Source organism: Sceloporus occidentalis, unplaced genomic scaffold (genome assembly GCF_023333645.1).
Source record: "Sceloporus occidentalis isolate IW3139 unplaced genomic scaffold, rSceOcc1.0.p SCAF_30, whole genome shotgun sequence".
In the NCBI taxonomy this organism is placed as follows: Eukaryota; Metazoa; Chordata; class Lepidosauria; order Squamata; family Phrynosomatidae; genus Sceloporus; species Sceloporus occidentalis.
This window is the reverse complement of record NW_028317010.1, coordinates 8834969-8852324: the sequence shown is the minus strand read 5'-3', so window position 1 is coordinate 8852324 and position 17356 is coordinate 8834969. Positions and strand designations below refer to the sequence as shown.

Here is a 17356-nt window from a genome sequence, read left to right as displayed (position 1 = left end):
AACTCTCCCCCCAGAGGAGGGATAGCTCTGGGAAAAGGAAAATCCTCAGGTAGCTTGAGAACCCATTGGGTTTACCCAACTAAGATTTATAATCACAGTTGATATGTTATTGAAAATGCAGATGCAAAGTACACGTTCTAAACATGATTAATCTGCAAAACAGCTCATATATTATGTCTCAGTAGAAAAAAGAAATAAAAACATTGTGAGCAATAAAGAAATCTTAAAGTCTAAATATACTTTTTCTTAAGAAAATTAATTGAGGAAGAATAAGACGTTGTGAAATTTCCCCTTCCACAGATAACCATCTATTGTGCTGGCAGTCCTCAGCATAATTTCAGGTTCTGTCAACAGTTCCCATCTGATGTTTTTGGGTAATACCCTAGCTGTGGGTGGGAGGGAGGATGATGTAGGTAAGCTGGTACTACAAAATAGTATGTGCTTGCTTTGGAAGGTACACATTGAGTTAGAACAAGAAGTCCTAGAAAGAGAAGCAAGTTGTAATATGGGACAGACAATTCTAATGTTTTGTATTTGTTGTCATCAATTTTAGATGAAAAACACAAATTTAATTTGATTTATGAGCCAAAAAAAATAAATTTAAAGCAACAAATTTATTTAGTTTTAGATTTTTCATCTAAAGACTTTGTATTTATTGCTTCTAACCCTGTTACGGTAGTTTTAAAGTCTGATAAAAATGACTTGGAGCCTTTCCATTCAGCCAATTATTTGTTGTTTACAGTTATGGAGTCACCAATGACAGCTTCATTGAAAGAAGACTTTGTTTACAATCTGTGATCACAACCGTTCTGCATCATTGAATGCTGGAGAAGGATAGTGGTGATGGGGGAAGGGTGACTCACTAAAACAATTGCTTGTTTAAGTATCCATGTCAGCTCCTGTAGGAATAATAAAAATATACCAACTTGGTGCCAGAAGGACAAGCAAACTGTTGATCTGAGGAGTCACCTGATACACATAGCTTATGTAATTTGGTTAACCCCTTAAGGATAATGGGCGGTCCCTAAACCCATTGAAAACAATGCATTTTGTACATGCCCATACATGTACAGGCTTTGTCATTAAGGGGTTAAAGGTATAACACAAATATATAGCATTAGCAATTAAATTGTGTGCTTCAGAAACTGTAATAATATTATCTTTAACCAATAGATTAAGGTAGAATTTTACAACAGAAACACCTTGGGGTTTTTCTTTTCAACTTGTTTGATGACTGTACGTAGGATGATAGGACATCAAAAAAGAAATAAGCCTGTACAATTAATGAAATTGTCCTGCCTGCATAGGCCTGGAGAAAATTGAGAAGCGTCAAAAAATTGAGGCGATTATGATAGTATCATTAGGCAGACACGAAAGCAAAACATGTTGCAGGTTTAATGTTAAAGGTAGGCATTTTCAGAATACTAGAATTCTTGGCAAAATTAATTCAAAGGACCCTCTTATTTTATAAGCAAGCATACCTTAAATGCTTTAAATTGGTGCTAGGCACAAAAATTTAGTATTGTGCCCACAGAGGAAAAAAAAACACCTTTTTTTCCCAATTTTGATGTGTTGTTTCTTGTCTATTCAGACATCCTTACCCCCATTTACAAGCAAATTCACAAAGCTCCTGATGATTCACGACATAGTTTGCCCGAGGAAGCAAAGTATACTACAAAGTGCATGTGCTAAGCTAGCTATCTCTTCTAAACTGCTCTGGCATATCTGCTCTTGGCTCTTGGCATAAATTCAATAACATATTTCTTTAAACAACTGAAACTCCCAAAAGTTGACTTCAGTTACTAGAAATAGAAAGGGCACCGGGAAGCACTGTTCTTTCCAAGAAACTAGGATATTTATTGTCTTGTTTTATTAAAATATGTAACTTATAGGAGATATGAACTAAAAAAATACAATTGAAAAACAACGTGGTTGACGCCTGTTTTGTCTGTTCCACATACCGAGTGCACTAGATGTAATTAGATAGTAACATAATTGTAACCATAGAAGGGGTAGCAAAATGGTGAGACCAGCAATTCTCCCCTAGGCCACTGTTTTTCAAATATTGTTTCCCCTGAACCATTGCAATAATATCACATACACTCACAACCCTTTTTGTGTGCGTACAGGGGTGGATAGGTCTTTTGGCAAGGCCAACCAAGTGGTTTAATAATATAATGGTGTGTAAAACGCGTAACTTATTGGGTTACGCTGAGTCACGGGATTTGTCAAATGGCGTAGACAATCTGTCATCAAGTTGTATAGAACCAGTTAATTTTACATGGAAACATAAGTATGTACAAACACATATTCTGAAATAAGTCAAGAATTACATAACCACGATCTCTATATTTTATTTTTTTACATGTTTTTTGGACCAAATGGTTACAGAAAAGGGTACTGAGTTACTGGGCAATCTCCTTACTCTTTTCTTATATTAACCTACCATCCTACCCTGCTCACTTAATTTTTTCATGCCACAATGCATGGAGAATAGGAGAGACTAGAAAAATCATAGGAAACCTTTAGTTAATATGCCCCATCACTGCCTATTCATATTCGATACATCCCTGACCTCTTTTTCTGTAAAATAATCCTACCGATATTTGACACACAAATACTTTAAATGGCACCATACTTTCCATTTAATGCATTTGATCAGACAATTTAACTGTAGAATTTCTTAAGATGTTTGTGATGGAGTGTGTGACGGAACTGTCCATCACTGGGGCCCCTGGAGAGGACTGAAAGCAAGCCTGCTACCTGCAGATTATGGACCCTGTCTCCCTGCCCTGGCGAGTGGGACTGTTGTCCGCGTCTGGGACCCGAACTCCCCAGTCTCTAAGTGCACCCCAGGACTGGTTAGTGGGACAGGTGCCCTTTGCCCACCCCCTGCATCCACAACTCTAGGAGCGACGGAGCTGTGCTCCTCGACTGAACTGGATGCAGACCCGATTGGGGTCTGGCCCCAGTTCAGTCTTTTTAAAAGGGGAGATATGTGACAGAATGACCTGTCATACAGGAGCCCAAGGTACTCAGAGATGGCTCCAGCCTGGCTGCCAAACAGGCAGCAACTCCATTGTTAAACTAATCCCATTAACAGGATGGCTACCAGGGGGATTTCATTAGCTAAAGGGGATTAAAGGTTGGGTTGTCTACCTGTTTATCAATGTTGATTTATGTTAATGAGGTTCTGTGGCTATATCAGTCTATGTTTTACAACAATAAACTGTTCATTCCTGCTGTACTCAATTCAAGGTAGTTGTGTCTACTTATTGGGTACACATAGCAGGGTTCCAAGGTGCGCATGCTGACTGGTGCTGGAAGTGATTCCAGGGACAAGAGGAGGATACATGTGGGTGATCTCTGGGAGTTACTACAGCTCTCTTGGTGAACCCGTTACAATGTTTAATTAAGATATTTTGGCTTATAAGAGTAGGAGTGGCTAAAAACTGCTCCCTTCCACTAAAGAATGAGGAGAGCGACCTGGAGACGCAGTAAAACAGAGCTTCACCCAGAGACATTGGGTCAATGGGAATATCAAATTAGGCCTTCTCAATATTATTGTCATCCGTCAGTGATTAAGTTAATTTTTAATGCAATAAAATAAGAATGATCAAAGATTTGTGATGCCTTTGGAAACAGAAACTGCAATCTACACGACACAAGGAAAATATTGCAAGATTAAAAAAATAAATAAATAAGCACATCATGCAGAATGCAAATTACAAAAGAGATCATGTGTTTTTCAATTAGTTAAATTATTTAGTTGATTATGAACTTCTTTAAAAATCTATTAATTTGTATTTTATAAGGAGTCCACCAAGTATTTCATTTAAGTGTTTTATTTTAAAATAGCGCAGAGGTTTAGTGTCTGCGTACTTGTTGTGCTGCCATGCTTAGAATAAAAATCCTCTAATCTTCTTAGTTTTGCAGATATGTCAATCCAATTATGAACAGCACAGCAACTACAATTATTAATTTACAGTATGAATATGTTTGTGAATATTCAGCGTTTAAAAAATTGTAACAAAATGATTAGCCTTTTAAAATATCAGATTATTTCTGCTTCCAACAATCTCTTACAACATTTTTTGTTTGCTAAGGTTCATAAATGTATTTTAAATTTTATTAAAACATGCTATATTTTTTAATTCAAAAAGTTTAATGTAATAAATGTTAAACATTTAATACATCATGGTGGGAAATAACAAAATCAAAGAATGATAAGAACCCTGTAGCGGTTGAACTGTTCTGCCACTTTGGTGTCTATATAAATGTAAATAGTTACATTCTCTCCGGTAAATAGTTTCTGGATGATCCAAATATTGTTATAGAGCTTTCCCTGATACACTAGAGATTCTTCTGAGTATCTCAGTAATTTGAAGGGTCTTTACATGTTTTATACAAATTATCTTAATAACTAATGCCACTGGTTAAACATATCCACAAGGTACATTTGTATTCCTAACGTGTGCTTTATTTTATTTTATAGTCAGATGGGTGGAAGGGAACCTTGCACATCATCAAAAATTTTTTAAAGGGGCAGTGAAAGTTAAAGTGTCAAGTTCACATTTTGTATATGTTTTGTAAAAAGGTATACTATACCTCAGGTACCCAGGGTTAGGTCTTGTCTATAATTTATATTTTATAAAAGGTAAAGAGAATTTTAGGTTAGGAAGAATACTGTATTTGGCTTTTAATGGTTTAATTTTAAGATTGTGGATGTAGGGCAATGCTAGAATTGGTGACTAAGTGCATCTTGGATATTTAAGTCTAGGCCTGATGATACAGTAGATACATTGATGAAAGATCAAGATGTTCATTCTATCTTAAGCACGTAAGTAAAAAGTGATTCAGACAAGATTGGTCAATTGGTTCTTTTCTGCTGTCAGTATGTATCAATGTAAATGTGAATACTCAGTGGTGGACATTCACTATTTCTATTATTTCTATTTCACAATTTTACATGAGAGAAGATAGAATGATTTAATCAGTTATAAATTTGGGTTTGGTTATTAACAAAAATGCTTTATTTTTCATATTGTTTTTCTGCTTGTACATAGTGATGTCCGTTAAAGCAAAATTATTGTACTTTAAAATATCAAACACCAAAGTACAATAATTTTACTTTAACGGAAATCAAATGTTATGTTAATAGAGATCTAATTCGATATTTCCAAATTTGCAGTTATGGTGATCTCCTTAACTTACATTTTCTAATTACTAAAATTAATTAATGCTTTAAAACAAGAATATATTCTGCTACGACTGAGAGGCATATTCACTACTTTGCATTTACTTTATAGAAAAGATGCCTCACAAAACCATTTGAATTGCCTTTTTATTTCAGCCTTTTTAGTTTATTGATATAGTGTTGGGAGAGGCACCAGTAGGGAGGTGTCACGTATATACAGTGCTGTGAAAAATCATTTACATAGAACCTGTCTTACACAGTGTAGTAGGCTAAAAGTTCTCAAAAGCAGCACATGATGTTATGATCTAAAGAAATTCAAGAATGGATGAGAAGCAAAGTCATTGACATCTATCAGTCGGGGAAAGGGTTATAAAGGCCCTATTTTTAGGGCTCTGGGACTAAGAGAGCCACCTAACAAATGAAGAAAACTCGGAACAGTGGTGAACCTTCCCAGTTTGTGACCTAAAACTCAAGTGCAGCTGGATTATGCAGCAGGACAATGATAAAACGCACACAAGCAAGTCCACCTCTGAATGGCTCAAAATAAAGGTTTTAGAATAGCCTAGTCCCAGTCCTGACTTGAATTTGGTTATGATGCTGTGGCTTGACCTTAAAAAAGGATTAATGCTTGAAAACCCATCAGTGTGGACTTAAAACAGTCCTGCCAAGAGGAGTGTGCCAAAATTCCTACACAACAATGTAAAAGACCAAATATCACAAATCTTAGATTGCAATTGTTGCTGCTAAGGGTGTCGCAACCAGTTATTAGGTTTACGGGGGCAATTACTTTTTCATATGGGGGAGATAGGTTTTTATTAATTCTTTATCTTTAATAAATTCAATTATTATTTAAAAGTTGCATTTTGTGTTAACTCACACAGTCTTAGTTGGATGATGTGAACATTTAAATATGACAAATAAGCAGAAAAAATAGAAGAAGTCAGTAAGGGGCGAATACTTTTTCACAGCACTGCACTAGATGATCACCCCAAGCACAAGACTTTTAAGGTTATAGAACACCAGGATACACTCGTATGCAGGAAACATTCTGAAGGATATCCGGGGAGAAAAGAGGGGGTCTGGATTCAAAGGGTACTCTCCCTCATAAAGAGGAACTGTTGGAAGGTATGACAGCGATTGTGTAGCCCTTGAGATGCCGCAATACTTAAAATACAAGCTGATTCCAGAATGATAATGTAAGAGAGTAAGACATGGGGTAAAATCAATGTCAGGCTTAGGTAATGTTCACCAGCAATAAAATCAGGAATGCAAAATACCTAGAACAATTAAAAAAATATTTCATAAAGCATGTACTCATACAAGGAATATATTTGTTGCAGTACATGTATAAAATACTATGCTTTATATATCACATATCATAAAATATAGGTTTATATTTAGATTTTATATATTGAATAAATATTGAATACATTTCTGTGGATGCTTTACCTTCCAATGATATTGATTAAACAATTGTTATTTAATTTTCTCAAAAATAGTTTAAATGTGCTAAAAAAATAAAAATATCTGCAGTGATAAAATTAGCAGTATTTGTCATCAGATCCTCTGATACTGTTAGTTTAAGGGATAAAATTACTTCAGCAGGACCCCGGAGGCAAACTCCTGCTTTATGCTGATTAGATTCATTCAATTATGCCCTCCTTTTGTTTATGCACTAAAGCTCATTAAAAATATCATCTTGCAGGTCTATAAAGACTTACCTTCAATGCTTTCAGTCATAGTTTTATTTTTATTGTTAATCGCTACTAAAAATTGCCCCTCATTAAAGTAAACACAAATAACAGAAATAATCAAATTTAATTTTAAGAGATTTTATGACATCCTATTTTTTATGGTGAACTAGTGCACTGAACATTACATAATGCTACAAGCTTCATAATACACCAAATAACGTATTTAGAAACTTGTATGGAAAGATAAGGACAAAATCTATTTCTTTACCCACTAAGAGTTAAAGGAACACAAACTAAATAGGTAAGCTGTTTTCTTAGAAATAGTGAACTTAGATAACAATAACAATAATAATAATACTAACAAAAAATATCTTGGTATTCAATATTTAGGTAATTAACTATAACATGTTCTACTTGGTAATGGTAAGTTTGTGAAAACTAATAATAATAACAATAATAAGTTTGTGAATATTGGAATAATTGCATCTGTGTGTGTCTTAAGGTGCAATTTGTTTTTTTTTTCCGATGTAAATGCCATGCAATGATTATTGTTTTTGTGGAAAATTAATATAGCTACAATGACCAATTAGGTTCACATTAGGGAACTGTAATACAAAACATTTTTAAGTTATTAAAAATCAGTATACTTGTTTCCCCTTACTCTCACCCAATTTTCTCAATAATAAGTAATCTGAAATACTGAATAAAAAAAGCCATGCTTAAAAATTATGTAACGCAAAACCTGTAAAAATGTAAATTTTCTGTTCCACTTTGTGTTTTTAGGCAGACATAATGATAACCAAAATATTCTATAAATGCATGATAAATCAAAGTATTTTATTCACAATCATTCCTCTATTTATTTTTTAAAATACTGCACACCTTGTATTTAATTATTGGTAAAGTGAAAATGATCATTTAAAACGAAAATCTTAAGGTTAACAAGTCTTTATTTTTTTTTAAAAGGAAAAAAATATGCAAATTTCCTCCCCTCCAAGTTCCTTTTAAAACGGAAAATAACTCATCCATGTCTGATTAATGACTATACCTAGGAGCCATTTAAAGCTAATAAAATCCTGAGAATGCAATGATGAACTGGCAATATAAATCTCACCATCATATGATGTACATAAACTGAACTGGTGTGGAAAAAATGACACTTGGCAATCAATAACTATTTATTATACACCATAATGTCATTCAATAAAATGCAAGTGAGCAACAGAACAGTCAGAGCACTAGTGGCTATTTTAACAGTCCAAGTGCATGGAGGTTGCACTTTGTTGTACATAATGTAAATTGCTTTGCAAAGGTAGATCTTAATTAAAGATTGTTTGATCATCTGTTGTGTAGGGGTGGTTGGAGGTAGCTGCAGCTATCATGTAAGTCTTTAAAGATGAAAAGCTAGTACTTGAAAGAGACCATAAAATGCCTCCCAGAATGTAATTTAATGCATTACTGTACATGAGGCATTCACAACTTTCTGCACAGTCATGTTACGTAGAATAATTAGTTAGAATATTTTTCAAAAATGTAATCACATGATCTTTTTGAGGACAGTTTCCATTACTTTAGAGTTCAAAACTAAATTAATAAACATATTTTTGTATTTCATATTAATTACAATGAACATACAGAACACAGTACTATGCTGGTGGTACCATTTTTCTACTTAGAAATGTTCATAAGCAAGAACATTTCTATTTAATTATTGCAATATACTATGTTGATATCAGGGATATGAAAATGTTTCAGTCTTAGCACCTCTTGTTTGTTGCCTATGTTTTCCATCATACCATACAATTCTGACACTTTAAATAAAAAATTAAACATTCAGGGCTGCAATAGTCTTGGTGCAGCTCTGAAGGTAGATAACGTTATGCTACCTGTGTAGGGCGTCTGTTTTGTTGATATGCTTATTGTTGACAATATGTTCAGGCAGCCTTTGTAACAATGAGGGAAGAAATGGATTATATACAATAAAGAAAATGTGTGTGGCATTTAGTTTGAGAGTCTCCAATGACAGAGTGACATAGATAAACTTGTCAAGATTACAGCGCCTGCAGGAACTTTGGTTAAACGGGCCAGACTTAAAGAACAAAAGACTTTTGATATATTTTCATATAATGACTTAGCAACAGTGCACAATGCCAGTCAGCAGCTGTAAAGTCCAAAGGATGCAAAATTAATCAAGGGGGTTTGGAGATCTTAGTTATGGAGAGAGACTAAAAAAGTTGCAACAGCGTCTTATTGGGAACATTATAATACTGTATAAATTTGTGCAGGACCAATATAAAAAGCTCTCCAGTGAAACGTTCATTAACAGAAATGTACAAAGAACAAGAGGTCATCCTCTAAGACTGGAAAAGGGAAGATTTCATACACAACAAAGGAAGGAATTCTTTACAGCAAGAGCAAAAAAGGTATGGAATTCACTGCAAGAAAGGTAGTGCTATTAAAAAAATACAGTGGATGCCTTCAAAAAGAGTCTGGATATTTATTTTAGAAAAGCAGAACATGATTAAATAAACATTAATATTTTAGAGCTTCTTGATCCAAGGAGAAAACTGATTGCCTTTCAAAGTCACAAAGGATTTTTTCCCTAAGTCTCAAAACCAAAAATATAGCATAAGTGGGTTTTTTGCCTTCTTTTAGATCAAAAGCAGGAAAGATAGGTAGAAGGGTTGAACTTGATGTACTTATGTACTATGTAGGTAAGTGGAATAGCCTTCCACCATAAGAGTAGAGGTTAAGCCAGGAAGGACATTAACATCAATGGGATTGGTATAATGCTATTCTGAGAATAAGTGAAGTCAACATTTTTACACCAGGAACATATGAGCTGCATAGGCTGAACTGTACTTATCTGCTGTCAAATTCTATGCTCCTGTGGTTTGATTTCATTTAAAAGTCGAGTTGGCATTTAGGGAGTTATCTTGAGACACAATTTAAGTTATATGTGCTTGCATGCAGCAACTCGCAAAGAAACATACTCATTTATTTGTATTATTTTTAATGTACAAATGTCAAATGTACATATGTCTAAAATTTGCATGTTGAAGCCCAGTTCATACAAGCTGACAAAAACTAGTATGTCAATGGATATTTTAGCAAAGAAATCAAGTTACCAGTAACCCTGTAATAATATAAATTGTGCTCCAAAACATTTTGCAGGAATCAGCTAGTTATAACATCGTTCTTTTAATTTATGCAATGTCAGGTTATAATTCAGATGCTTCCGGCAACCCCCTTGAGATTGACAAGGCCAAAAAACAGCCTGAATAACAAGTCCCAGGAACCATCAGTAGTTTGCAAATTGTTTGCAGACTAGAGCTGATATTCAGCTTCTACTGCCTCAACAAAAATCAGGATCGTTGTAATGGAATTCATTCAGCAAGGGGAAGTAGATTTTTTAGCTGAATGCAAAGTATATTTCTCAAACTATTATTCCAATTCACTATTTTCTTCCACAAGTCTATTGATGTAAGTTTGGTCTAAAATGTCCAGGTTTGCTCAAGAGGGTATTTAGGGAAGACGGGTGGGTGGCTGTGCCCCAACCATGCTCCCTCCTATCCCTGATAGATGTCAGGGATATGATGCTGAGGATATGAAATAACATTACAGAGGATGTCAGCAATCTCTCCACTAGGGACTTGGGGAGAGATTGTTGAATATGTTCAGTCTATTACAACAATGCGCAGAAAACACAGGAAGCATATTACAACTCCCTGCTTGGGCTTGAGATACTAATGTATACTTTACTGAAAATGGAGGAGAGTTGCACAAGATGCCCTGGCTATGCCTTTGAATACTTCCAAGTGTCCCTCTTCAAGAAGGACAACCCATCTCTTGTATCCAAATCCCTCTTTCACTCTTTGATCACCTCTTTTCATGAGCTAAGAAGGTTTCAAATGTATGAATGTATCACACTATAATACCAGAACCATTAGAATAACAGGTTTATATATTCAATTATTAATAAATACAGTATTAATCTTATAAATGCTTAACTGTTATATAAATAACTAACAATAGTTTGCATAATCTTATAAAGAGTTATACGTAAAGCCCTGCCTCACCTACTACACCCCCTAACAAACAAAAGTATTCCATTTTTGAACACAGTAGTAATAGCTTTGGCTGCGGCAGATGCAATATCAAAGCTGGATAATTTTAATCAGAATAATTTTAAAATGGGTCATTAAAAAAATATGAAGACAAGTGATAGGTGGTTTTTAGAGCTGGATTCATTTATGGTTTTTATCTTACAAGTGACAGCTCTTCTTTAATGGAGCAAAAAGGAAAGCTTTGAGTTAAGTCCCAAATGATTTCAACAGACACTCAAGTTGTAATAATTAGCAGAAAGAATTTCTCCAAGAGAAATCCAGCAGGGAAAGATGGTGAATATTTTATATAATGATACCGAGCATGCAAAAATTGAATGTTGGAATCAATACAAGACTGAACATTTGCATATTGATATATTGTTATTTTTTTAAAATTGTGACTGCTCAGAGTTAACAATTATGTTGACTGCACTGGGTGCTCTGCTGCTTTCAACAGAATTATATTGTCTAAAAATAAACATTTTATAGGAAACCAAATAGTATATTTTAACAGAGCTTGTGTGGGATATAATTATGTAAATCAGTTGTATGTTACTGCATTAGTGTCTAAAATAACTCACAAATTGATGGATTAGCACCAGAAAATAACAAAGCATGAATCAGTATATTGTCATATAAAAAGATATCAATCATTTGATGACTATATGGAAAAAAAAAAAACTGATTCATTATTATGCATTTCACAAGTGGATGCCTTTAATTGAAACAATGGTTTAGTTAATCTAGTAGATGGGGTTCTTCACACTTTCTTTGGATTTGGACTTGGGAAATGATCTAGGGCCACAGTTACTATTGGTCTGTTGGTGTTGGGTAATCATGTACTTGCAATATATTTATACATAATCCTCAAAATTGTGGTCTGCCCTACAGCAATAAGAAATGGACACGTGATATTGTTACTAACAAAACATGTCTAAATTATGTTTTGAACACTCCATAAAGCTACCCGCAATGTAACAGCGTATAATTGTTTGATACAATGTTTTGCCTAATTGTAGTGAACTGTAAGTATATGCTTTAAGGCCACAAATAACTGAACCAATTCTACATTAAACTTGTTTTCTGCTCTTTATAACAGCATATACCTGCAGTACTATTTCCTTACACTACTCAACTAGAATTTGGGAATATCATAACCTTAGTACATTATCTGTACTGTATATATTTTGAAGATGTGTTACAAAATAGCAGCAAAAAAAGAAATTACAAGATATTAGAGAAAAGTCTCCTGCTCTGCTTCTTATCACATCTCTCCCAAATGTCCAGGTTTTCGTGGGACTTTACTGTTTTTTTGGACACTGTCCTGGTGTCCTGTGTAAATGCCCCACCTGTCCTGGATTTGTTGGTTATTGGGAACAAGACTGACACACAGAGGTTTGTTGCATCCCAGACCTGATCTGCAGCTTCCATGTGGCTACCTTGCAACACTTGGATTTGGGCACCTGAAATGCTGTTACAAACAAACAACAAACAATATGGCTGCCTGTCCACTTTGCAGATAGACTCACTTATACTTAGGGAGTTAATGCATTCTTTTATGTAATGTTAAATATGAAAATTCAACTTAAATGACAATGATTTAATAATTTACCTGTGGAGAGAAATAATATCTTTATGAGTGGCTTTCAGGCTTTATATTTGTGTAAAGTGTAACATTTTTCATACATCCATAAAAAGAGCAACATAGTAAAATATGATACAATTATTATAATGATTATTATTATTTATTGAGTTATTTAGTACTATGACATTCAACAGCACTGTATGATAGGTACAGGATGTAACAAGTAGTACATAATGTAAAGATTTGACTTCAATAAAGAAGAGAAACCTGCTTAAATGAGCCTACAATGACATATGACAAATACAAACATTTGTTACTTGGCCAATTTAGCCAGTTGCAGTGGTGATAAGCAGCAGTAAAGGTAGTGAGAAGTGGCATTGCGTGATGGCACATATGTTTTCAAAACCAAATATGTCTTTACATCTACAGTGGGGCAAAAAAGTATTTAGTCAGCCACCAATTGTGCAAGTTCTCCCACTTAAAAAGATGAGAGAGGCCTGTAATTTTCACCATAGGTACACTTCAACTATAAGAGACAGAATGGGGGGAAAGAATACAGGAAATCACATTGTAGGATTTCTAATGAATTCATTGGTAAATACCTCGGTAAAATAAGTATTTGGTCACCTACTGTCACGGTCCGCGTCACGGACCGCAACGTAGCGATTCCCCCGAGTACCCGCGGCTAGCGGGTACTCGAAACTTACCTCTCCCGCAGCTCCGGGACCTTGCTTCGAGGTGCCAGCAGCCAACAAGCACCCGGGGCAGGTCCTTCAGGGTATCCCCATCGCTAGAGATGGGCGGTACGTACGGGGGCGAACCACGCCCCCTCTCTTGTAGCTTGCCTCCCTGGAGACGACGCAACGTAACTAACGTTGCGTCGTCCGCTGGGGGCGGAGCCTGGTCTGAGCGGCAGATTCAAAAGCCGAGCACTGACTTCCATTCAGTGCTCGGTTATTGTTCCTGCTGAGTAGTTCGTTCTGAAATTATACTTACCTGATTGCTTCTCCGTTGCTGACCTGTGCCTGTTCTTGACTTCGCTGCCTTCTCTACTCCTACCCGGCTTGTATGATAACCATCTCCGTTGCTGACCTGTGCCTGTTCTTGACTTCGCTGCCTTCTCTACTCCTACCCGGCTTGTATGATAACCATCTCCGTTGCTGACCTGTGCCTGTTCTTGACTTCTCTGCCTTCTCCACTCCTGACCTGGCTTGTTTGACGATTCTTGATACTTCTGTGCCTTGCTGCATACTGGGTTCCTCACACAAGAACATTGTGACACCTACAAACAAGCAAGATATCTGTCTCTTTAAGAGTCTCCTCTGTCCTCCACTCGTTACCTGTATTAATGGCACCTGTTTGAACTTGTTATCAGTATAAAAGACACCTGTCCACAACCTCAAACAGTCACACTCCAAACCCCACTATGGCCAAAACCAAAGAGCTGTCGAAGGACACCAGAAACAAAATTGTAGACCTGCACCAGCTTGGGAAGGCTGAATCTGCAATAGGCAAGCAGCTTGGTGTGAAGAAATCAACTGTGGGAGCAATTATTCGAAAATGGAAGACATACAGGACCACTGATAATCTCCCTCGATCTGGGGCTCCACGTAAGATCTCACCCTGTGGTGTCAAAATGATCACAAGAATGGTGAGCAAAAATCCCAGAACCACACAGGTGACCTAGTGAATAACCTGCAGAGAGCTGGGACCAAAGTAACAAAGGCTACCATCAGTAACACACTACGCCACCAGGGACTCAAATCATGCAGTGCCAGACATGTCCCCCTGCTTAAGCCAGTACATGTCTGGGCCCGACTGAAGTTTGCTAGAGAGCATTTGGATGATCCAGAAGAGGATTGGGCGAATGTCATATGGTCAGATGAAACCGAGGTAGAACTTTTTGGTAGAAACTCAACTCGTCGTGTTTGGAGGAGAAAGAATGCTGAGTTGCTTCCAAAGAACACCATACCTACGGTGAAGCATGGGGGTGGAAGCATCATGTTTGGGGCTGTTTTTCTGCAAAGGAACCAGGACGACTGATCCGTGTAAAGGAAAGAATGAATGGGGCCATGTATCATGAGATTTTGAGTGAAAACCTCCTTCCATCAGCAAGGGCATTGAAGATGAAACGTGGCTGGGTCTTTCAGCATGACAATGATCCCAAACACACCGCCCAGGCAACAAAGGAGTGGCTTTCTAAGAAGCATTTCAAGGTCCTGGAGTGGCCTAGCCAGTCTCCAGATCTCAACCCCATAGAAAACCTTTGGAGGGAGTTGAAAGTCCGTGTTGCCCAGCGACAGCCCCAAAACATCAGATCTCCTCTAGAGCAGTGCATGGAGGAATGGTCCAAAATACCAGCAACAGTGTATGAAAACCTTGTGAAGCCTTACAAAAAACGTTTGACCTCTGTCGTTGCCAACAAAGGGTATATAACAAAGTATTGATATAAACTTTTCTTATTGACCAAATACTTATTTTCTACCATAATTTGCAAATACATTCTTTAAAAATCAGACAATGTGATTTATGGACTTTGTTGTCTCATTCTGTCTCTCATAGTTGAAGTGTACCTATGGTGAAAATTACAGGCCTCTCTCATCTTTGTAAGTGGGAGAACTTGCACAATTGGTGGCTGACTAAATACTTTTTTGCCCCACTGTAAATCTGAAGTAACTCTGAGCTCCGAGTTCTTCAAAACCCATGTGATCATAAATCTTAGTATATGGCCCAGTAAAAGATATCAAGAAATTATATGGACAGAACAGAAGAACACTTTGCTATGAGCTTAAACTAAATGCAATCAGTAATGTATTTTGTTTAGGGGCTGCCCTTGGCTTGACTCAAGGGTGCACCCCAGCCGCTCACCACAACCTACCTCACTCAATACTATCCCAGGATGGTTGACACAACTGAAATTGCTATTGTTACCTCTTCTTTGCACATGATTTCTAACAAAGAAACAACAGTGTTAAGGGACTGCTATGTGGTACCATCCATAGTGAAGTAATCCCAACTGACATGTGGTACATTTCACCGTAAAGGAAGCCTAATTCACACATTATTTATTATAGAGAATACTAAAAATATCTTGTTCTGAAAGCTAACACTGCAATAACAGCATCAGTTTGGTAATTGATTCAAATTCACAAATAATATATTGAAACATTTAAAGACCCAATGTCATAAATACGCTCTAATCATGCCACAACTGTGATTGTAAATCACTGATAATAAGCTACAATAACTTGAAGAAAAAAGGCTATATTAAATCTGTAATTTACCAAATGTTTCGTTGAAATGTCTTAATAATTGTTAATTAAATGAAGTATTTTTTACTCCAAAAATAGTGAATTTTGATAGCGATATTTCCCCCAGCATCATTATTCAAGAACACAACTGAGTTAAATTGTGCCTTTGGTAATCAAACAAATCTGAAATGATGGTGATCAAGAAAAATACACTGATCAGACTTGTTCGACACTGAGCAGAATTCAAATCTATAGCAGTATACACTAGAAATACAATAATTGTGGATGAATTATAGCAAGGGTAAGGGCTGCACCAGGTGGAGGCCACCGGCCACCTGATGATGGCTGGATATGCGTGGCCAAACACTACGTTTTTATGCTCACATAGTATGCAGCCGGGCATATCCAGCCGCACACTGCTGCACAAGATCTGCTGCTGGAGTGGCAGATCAGGTGAGTGGCACTGCGGGAGAAAGGCTTACTGGATATTTGCTCTCCTTTTGCCAGATCCAGGCATAGCAAGTGTTCTCTGAGACTGAAACACATATTGCAAAAAAGCAAACAGCCCAATGTTAAAGCAAAGTTAAAACGTATTCTGACAAAGCATTTTTTATGGTATATGGCAACTGACACAATTGAATCAAACTGTTGATTACCCTGTTAATTAAGACCAAATCTAATCATAACCCTGATCTATCAGGTGGTCTTCATGGGCTAATTCTGGAAAAGGGAAAGCAGGGTTTCTTTACATTTTTAATTTATATATATTTTTTCATTTGCTTTATAAATTGTTTACCCGGGCAGAAGGGATTATTCTTTATAGAGGAGTAGTTGTCTACATAAATGGAGGGGATAATTCTTTTAATAACGTTTTAGCAATATACATGTTGTTTGGATGTTAGTGACAAAATTTGGAGTTTGGTAAATGGTTTACAGTCAATGAAAAATTTAATAATGAGAAATAAGCATACTGTTTATATTATTTTGTGAAATCATTAAAAATCTTGCCCAGAAAGGCACTTCTTCAGAGGACACAAATTTGAAACAAAAAAATTCTTAAAGCACATGAGGATCCATAAATACTAAATCGAACAATTTGTATATTGCTAGAAAGGTCAAGAGTTTAAACTATACAAAATCATACTAGCATGTTAGCAATGAGAAGCCTTATCGTTATCCTCAGTAAGTGCTCTTGTAAGTGAAAAGAATCCTAATCTCTCACTATACTTTTGGTAATTAGAATCATCACAAGAGCACTGAAAAACATATTGGCAATCAACAAAATTTTTAAATATTTCTTGTTTGGACCTAGCGGTATGCACATATGTTTGATACAAGCGGAGCAGCATGATGTAATGATAAAGTAGCCAATGTTCTTAATTTTCTTCTTAATTGTAAAAACTAAAACAAATCAAGTCATATAAAAAATAACTCAGGACACATCGAATGTGTCCAGCAAAGAGTTAATCTTCTCCCTTAAAAAGATAATGAAATATTTATATACATTCTTTACTGTGGCTGAA

At 36.1% G+C, this 17356-nt stretch overlaps 1 protein-coding gene across 1 annotated transcript in view; it reads right to left on the bottom strand.

Annotated features, from left to right (window-relative positions):
* Positions 1–17356, bottom strand: part of LOC149299017 (protocadherin-15-like) — a 426255-nt gene that overhangs the window by 357033 nt on the left and 51866 nt on the right. Inside the window, exon 5 of the mRNA XM_089486827.1 lies at positions 6919–6976. Within this exon, the coding sequence (XP_089342953.1) occupies positions 6919–6976 (58 nt within the window). The remainder of the gene's footprint in view (positions 1–6918; positions 6977–17356) is intronic.